This window comes from Impatiens glandulifera, chromosome 1 (assembly GCF_907164915.1).
Source record: "Impatiens glandulifera chromosome 1, dImpGla2.1, whole genome shotgun sequence".
Taxonomy (NCBI): domain Eukaryota; kingdom Viridiplantae; phylum Streptophyta; class Magnoliopsida; order Ericales; family Balsaminaceae; genus Impatiens; species Impatiens glandulifera.
Window position 1 is genome coordinate 130,578,515 of NC_061862.1, and position 7,551 is coordinate 130,586,065.

At 30.1% G+C, this 7,551-nt stretch overlaps 1 protein-coding gene across 2 annotated transcripts; it reads right to left on the reverse strand.

Annotated features, from left to right (window-relative positions):
- Positions 1–524: 524 nt before the first annotated feature.
- Positions 525–4,272, reverse strand: LOC124931869 (BTB/POZ domain-containing protein At5g48800). 2 transcript variants are annotated; one of them, XM_047472456.1, is made up of 5 exons: positions 3,798–4,272; positions 3,666–3,732; positions 2,378–3,583; positions 651–1,199; positions 525–602 (listed from the first exon to the last, which is right to left on the reverse strand). In XM_047472456.1, the coding sequence occupies exons 1-4, from the start codon at positions 3,860–3,862 to the stop codon at positions 663–665; spliced, it is 1,875 nt and encodes a 624-aa protein (XP_047328412.1). In that variant the 5' UTR covers positions 3,863–4,272; the 3' UTR covers positions 525–602; positions 651–662. The 2 variants fall into 2 exon arrangements, with proteins under 2 accessions (XP_047328412.1, XP_047328404.1); XM_047472448.1 differs by having other exon boundaries at positions 525–1,199; positions 3,798–4,271.
- Positions 4,273–7,551: the final 3,279 nt, after the last annotated feature.

Here is a 7,551-nt window from a genome sequence, read left to right on the forward strand (position 1 = left end):
AATTACAATCTGTAGTTTCTCTTTCAACAACAGAGGTCAAATATATCGTTTTGAGAAGGGCGTCAAGGAGGCCCTTTGGTTGAAGGGTCTCGTGGGTGAAACATGATAAAATGGAGTTGTTTTGCGATAACCAAAATATTATATATTATAAAAGGCTATATATATATGCATTGTAAACGAGAAGAGTGTATGAGACTAAAACCTATAACAAACAGAGAGAGATAGAGTTTGTAATCTCTATTATAACTTTATTGAATCGATTCTCCGAAAGCAGGACGTGGGATATTGTTGGTCCGAACCTAAGTAATATTTTGTTATTGTTATTTCGTTCTTTCTTACTTTTACACTATTGTTCCACTCTCATTCTTAGATGATAGTTTTCACCCATATTCTAATACAAATTAAGCCAAAAGCTACTCCTATTTAAGTAATGTTTCTATTAAATAAGTGATTGGTTGCAATAAAAAGGCCTTCTACTATTATCATGAGAGGAAAATGAATGATCAAGAAGAACCCATACAAAAGATGATGAACAAAATAATTAACATATGAAGAATCATCACCTCCATTCACACCCAACAATAACATCTAAAATCCATAAGAATAAATATAACAAGAGCTTCATTAATATATTTTTACCTACTATGAAGTATGAAACATGTTTATGTTCTCTCGGTCATTTTCGAGTCGGTTCTTTGCGAATTCTTTGAAGGAGAAGTAGTTGATCCCCTTGACGAACTATGCCCGAAAACATTTAGCTTCCCAATTTTCTTGGAGAAGGAACTCATAAACTTTCTCGAGCTCGACTTCTCCATATTCCTCTTCATGCAAACATGTTCCTTCTCCAAATCATTTAGTCTCATTCGCATTCGAGCAAGCTCAAGCTTCAGCTCGCGGTTCTCTCTTCTGAGGGATGCGTAGTTGTCCTTTGGTGACGTTACTATCGCAGAACTTAATGCACCGCTACTCGTTATTCGCCAAGAAGACTGATGTATTGGTTTGTGATCCTCTTCGGGGTATGAAGAACAGAATAAGGCGTTTCGAAGTCTTAGCTGTTCGAAATAAAGAACTTGAACAACTGCTTGAAGAGGAAGCCGTTCATTTGTTGCAGCGTGTGCACCCGCTTCTTGCGAGAGCTTTTGAAAATCAACTAACTTGCATACTCGCCTCCTTTCAATCTCTGATAAACCTTGATGAGCCTGCAATTGTTTTTGGTAATTTGACAATCATATAGAATGTGAAATAGCATTGGTTATCATAGAAGTACAATTTTTTTCACTTTGCATTTATGAAATCTAGAAGGAAATGATCCAATGCTAAGAATCTTTGGGAGCAAAAATAAAAAGTAACAAAGAAGTATGTAAAGAGATTTACCAATATGTTATTGTTCAAAGTGAAATTTGATGTAAAATAGCTAAAACTTTTCCAATATAGATTAAATGATATTTGACTAGTTGATTTGTAGAATTAAAATGGAAGAAGTAAATAGCTAATTAACAAATTCTTGTGAAAAGTAACTATTAGAAATAGTTTAACTTTATGTGTTAAAATTAATTTTTCTTTGCTAATTTTAATGAAAGGAATTTTCTTTTTGAAAAAAATGAACATTTTATTATAATAACATGCCATACTAACCATCCTTAACAATCAATTTCTTGATTAATAGATATTTGTTTTGTTTTAAAGAAACAACAATAGGTCAAAGACCTCGTAGCGTTTGGAGTCGTTAGTTTGATCGACGAGAGAAAAAACTCACTTGAAATTGATTTTGGAGTCTTTGTGTGAGCTGAAGTTTCATTATACTTGAAAATAGGTCTTAATTTAAAAGAAGTATAAAAAATTAAGAGCAAACTTAGAATTTATAATAATTTGTAAAAGACATGATTTATGACAAGAAGATAGTAAAATCGAACAAAATATAATATAAAACTATAAAAATATACAATGAGGATTAATCAAAAACTTGTTATCATTAACTAAAATTTAAATACAAAAGTTAAATTTAGCTTCAATTTATTGTAAAATTTAAATACAAAAGTTTACCTATTTAACTTAAATAATCTACCTTTTTTTCAACAAACTTTTATAAAAAAAATATCAGATTATTTGAAAAATAGAAAAACCTACCTCATACAAAGCTCCAAGTCACACCTTAATTATGAATTCAGATAGTTAAAAATGTTTATTTGAATTGAAAACATCAATTTTGTTTTGTGCTTTACCATTTAGATATGAATCTCAAAAACAAAAGTTCTTAGTTTTCATAATTTCAAAAGAAAAAATAAAAATTCACTACTAACACCTCATGAACCAAATAAAAACAAGTCATGCTAATTACTACTAAAGTTTGTATCAAAAAAGTAGGAAGAATACATACTTTGAGATAAACATCAACAGCTCGATACAATCCATCATGAACCGTCCTAGCATGTGCAGGCAATGTTTCAGCAACAGCTATAAACTTATTAAGCTTGAGATTAGCATCAGGAGCAATTTCAGCAAGATAATTATCAACCAATTTCGATACTTTCAGCAGCGAAGAATGTGAAGGAGAAGGAGGACTCTGAGATTCAAACACAGATTCATCTTCCAAATCATCATCATCATCTTCACTATCCACATCTTGTTGAGAAAAATTAACTAAAATCCTGTAAACCGTATCGATATCAAAAAGAGTTTCACCCGCATTCCCAAACGAAGGAATCAATAGATCGTCGAGAGTGGCTATATCCAAAAGCGACCCAATTCGTCTCTCGAGATCAAGCCTCGAAGCCACTATACAATCTAGTAAAACCGCACTTCTAAGAAGCCCGAATAAGAAACTAATGGGAACAGAACATTTTTCAGTTGGCAATAGGCTTATAACTGTCTCAACCACTTCTTTCTCGTGGTGGTTATTATCACTATTATTGTTATTACTAGTAACCTTTTGAATTGTACTTGGATTCAATAAACTTGATTTTTGAGTAAGTTCCTTTTGCGCGTAATTCATGAGTGATGCTCCTATACTCTCTGGTCTTAAACCGCGACCTTTCATCGCTATTAAGACTCGTTTGTATAAATCGACACGAAGAACCGATAAATCTTCAATCCACCAATCCCCTTCACATTTCGCCTGACGGTTCATGTGAAGTCTACCCGAGCTGCTGTATTCTAAACGGGAAAAGCTCGAAGCGATTTGTTCAACGCAGGCTTTCGACGCTATCGCATCTATGCATCTTCCCACTATTCTTAGCTCATCCGCTAACGGGAGAAGACTTTCACATTGCTGCAAAACCTCAACACACATCTCAAGATTCTTGCATACAACGCTCTCAAGATATTCCTCTGCTCTTGAACTCAAGTTGTTCTTCGAGAATTCATCATTCATTTCGAGATAATCTGATATGCAGCATAATTGAGCGACGTTCCCTGCCATGATTTCGAAGTTCACACCATAGCAGAATTTTGCTGCAAGTTCAAACGATTCAGCACCACCGGGTACTGATAAAAGCTCGATCTTTGAATTGTATGAATCTCTATTTTCTACTCTGTTTTCTGCTACTAGTTTACGAATTCGCCCACTTCGAGATACAAGAGGAAACTGCAGATGAGATTCATTTTATGAAGTGATTATAGATAGATTGAGGAAACCCAAGTAAGAATTTGAAAGAAAAGTAACTTACTTTATGCAATGAGAATGTTCCACCATTAACTTCTACTGTAAAATCACTAGGAACATCAAGAAAGATCCTGCAAGGATTCATGGTTAGTAGTAGTTTTGAAAAGAAAGAAACTGGGAAGTTGCAAAAACTAACCATTCATTGCATCTCTGCCTGGAACACTTGGGAAGAGACAGCTGTGGCTGCTGATGTTTGTCCATGGACAAAGAAGAGATGTTCAGAAGACAGACAGAGAGAGAGAGAGAGAGTTGTAGGGTTAAAACTAAAGAGACCCAGATGGAGATGTTGCTGTTGGTGGAATTCTTTGGACATTTTTGTCAAACAGTTGGTGTTCAAAGCATGAATTGCAACTGTCCAAAGCTATGGGACCTCTTAGGTGGGTCATATTTCTTTCTTTTTTTTTAACTTTCTTCTTCAAAGTTCAAACAACTATAGATCAACTTTGTAAGCATTTGTCTATAGATTATACAATAGATTAGATTTGGATACATAAGAGCAGATTTCCTTGAAAGAATCATCAAACCCAATATGGGTCCTGCATTTTTGCTAAATCTAAGCTTGTAAAGGGGCGGAAATAAAGGAAATTTAGCAACTTTTTCTACATTTTTTAGTCTCATTTCTCTCACGAGGGAATCATAATTAAAGAGGAGGCAAGAGAGAAGTTTTTCTGACTTTTTTTTTTTTTTTTTTTTTTTTACAAGATGTCCCTTTCTCATTCTATTTTTACCTAACAGCTTGATTGATGTTGGTTATTTTAGGATTTTAGTGGATTTTTGTATCAATAATTTTATTTAATTTAATTTATTAAACTATTCTCTTATAATTAAAATTTAAATTAAAAAAAAGGGTAAAGTAAAAATATTTTGATATTTAAATGAAAATTTTGATAATTGGAAAAATATATATAATGAGATGATTGAGTTTTAAATAAATTTTAAAAAAACTACCAAGTTTTTTAAGTGGGTTTCATCTTGATATTTATAATCTAATTATTAATTTAAATTTTTGAAAAAAGTTGAGATTATTTAAGTTAAATTATTAAAATATTTTAAAATTTAATTTTGTAAAAAATAAAGTAAAAATATTTTGATATTTTAATTGATAAATTAAGTGATATTTGATATAATGAGGTAAAAGATTATTTTAAAATAATTCAAATAACTTATAGATCAAACAAGTTCCAATTAATTTTATTATCTAACAATGTCATTAATAGGAAAAGCTAATCACAAATAATGCCATTAGTCATTACTTTCTTTTCCTAACATAAAGAAAAGACCAATCTAAACATTTACTTTACTTTTTCTACTTTATTTTTATTTTTTAAATATGACTATTTTATTTATAAACTTAAATCTTTAACAACTCAACACAAAGAAATAATGGCTTTTATTAGTTGAGTTATAAATATTACTTGGGTTATTTTTCCACAAAGATGTTTATAATTAATTTTATTTTTAAACTAGACTGAGGTTCTAAATCATGTTGAGATTTCTCAATTGCAGGTAGAGATAGAAGTCTTAGATCGAATTCGAATTTTGTTTTCGATTTTTGAATTGAATTTTAAACCAGTTCAAATTCAAATACGGTTTTTGATTTGATTTTCAAATTGGGTTTCAACCCGAAAATTAAACCGAAATTATTTTTTATTATGATTATATATTTAATTACATATTATATAATTTATTACACATAATTAAATAATTTTATATATAGTATATTAAAAAATTCAAATTCATCGAATTCGGTTCAATTTTAGAAAAATTTATTCGAATTCAGTTCAATTTAAAAATGAAACAAATGAACACACATAATTGCAAAAGGCCTAACCCTCTTGAGAATGTAATATCACCTGACCCAAGCACCCTGAAGATCAATGTGTATGCTAGATTGATAAAAGACAACATGAAAATTTTCATGTAGCTCGGAAACACAGGCAAAAGCATAAGCTTTTCTCACAACCCTATTCGAGTCTAACAAGATCAAGACAATTGTAGATGCTATCAATAGCCAAAATTTTAAGATTCATTGGTCATCTAAGACCATTGTGAAGGTATCCATATTATAATCAATGGACAACCCCCACTTAACAAATTTGATTCATCCAACAATCTGCCATCAAGTTGGCCACTGAATGGGAGCTCATGATTCTACAATTTTTTTTTTTAAATTATGACTTGATTGCTCATTTTCTATTGTTTTTTTTATATATAATGAAAGCACTCTTGTTTTGCTAGTCAAATGAAATCCACAATTTGGGGATACGTGACAAAACATTGATATTAAAGAGGAAAACCCATATAAAATAATCAACAGTTTTATTGTTCTGAATATATAAATTATATTCAATAATATGCATCAGGATATAAATCAGCTAAGTTGAATTATTTATATTAATATAACTTGTCTAATATACTAATTAATATCCATATTATAATTTTTAGAATACAAATAAAACCAAATTTAAAATTGTCAATTTATTATTACAAAAATGGTATAAGCTTTTAAATAGTACAACACATATAAAAAAAAAATTAGAGATCATACCTCATGAACATAAAATGAATTAAGTCTTTAAACTCGATCATATATAAACATTATATAAATTTAATTTTCTTTTTCATAACTATTTATCAAACCAAGAGAAGATTGTCTCATTAAGTATCATAAAATATATTTTTCAAAAATGATCACTTTCCAAATTAAATTATAAAAACACAATCTCATCTTTGAAAATGTAAGAACCTTTGAAGTATGGAGATGTACTATTATGTGGACATCCTTAAAATATAATTTTTGTAACCCTACAAATAAGACAGATCAAATGGGTCACTTTTTTCAATAATTCTACAAAGTCGTCCACTTTTGGGGAAAAATGAAATGAGTCATTTTTCAGATTATTTAAAAATGTGACAATTTTTTAAAACAAATGTTTGATACTTATAAATTATTTGTTAATATTAGTTAACACTTGCTAAACGTTATTCTGAAGAAACAAAACTGAGTTAATTAAAGAAAAATGATTGAGAGCACTACTTTGGGGGAGCGACTCGTACAACGAAAGTGACCTCGCTGTTATACAAAAAAGACTTCGTTGTTATACAAAAGGGACGAGGTCTCTTTTGTATAACAGCGATGTCATTTTCGTATAACAACGAGATCACTTTCGCTGTACGAGTCGCTCCCCCAAAGTAGTGCTCCCTATCGTTCCTCTTAATTAAAATAGTAAAGATTACAAATGAAATTAATTAAGTGTGCATGCCTCTATAAATGAATTATTTTTAACTTTGTATTCAAGGTAAAAAAAAATTACTACTAACCAGTAAAACACATCAACAAACAAGCTAGGGAAACAAACAATAGGAAAGTAAAACATGTTTTCTTATTTCTTTACCAGAGTATTTCCATATTCATTTATGTCATTCTAGGTAATAACATATAATACTATGAAATAAAGCTCCAATATATCAAAATATTTCTAAAGCTCCAATATATCTTTGAGAAGATTAGTTAATTATACCACCCACACAATAGGAAAAAGTTACATTCATAACAATTATATTAATACAAGATTTTACATTAAAAAATGAAGGAACAAACAAATAAACACTAGGTCTGAAAAAAAAGTTAAAAAATAATATTTTTAATATTAATGAAGACATATAAGAAATTAATTTGGAAGGGTGTGTGGCCAATAATGTAATAATTGAAGAATAAAAAATTGAGACAACCACATCCATTTATGGTAGCTGTCTGATCATATACCTTTGTGGGTCAACATGCTTCTCCTTTCATTATTATCATAGTTTCATAATCATATCCTTGATATGATCACATCTCCCACCACCATATAGAATTGTAGCTTTTTACCCCCTAATGAGAACAAGAT

Bases quoted from the DNA above. Each gene is read 5' to 3' on its own strand.
- LOC124931869 (XM_047472456.1), bottom strand. From the start codon at position 3,862: ATGGACAAACATCAGCAGCCACAGCTGTCTCTTCCCAAGTGTTCCAGG. The intron at 3,733-3,797 runs GTTAGTTTTTGC...GAATCCTTGCAG, and splicing joins AGGCAGAGATGCAATGAATG to GATCTTTCTTGATGTTCCTA. The intron at 3,584-3,665 runs GTAAGTTACTTT...TCTCATCTGCAG, and splicing joins GAACATTCTCATTGCATAAA to TTTCCTCTTGTATCTCGAAG.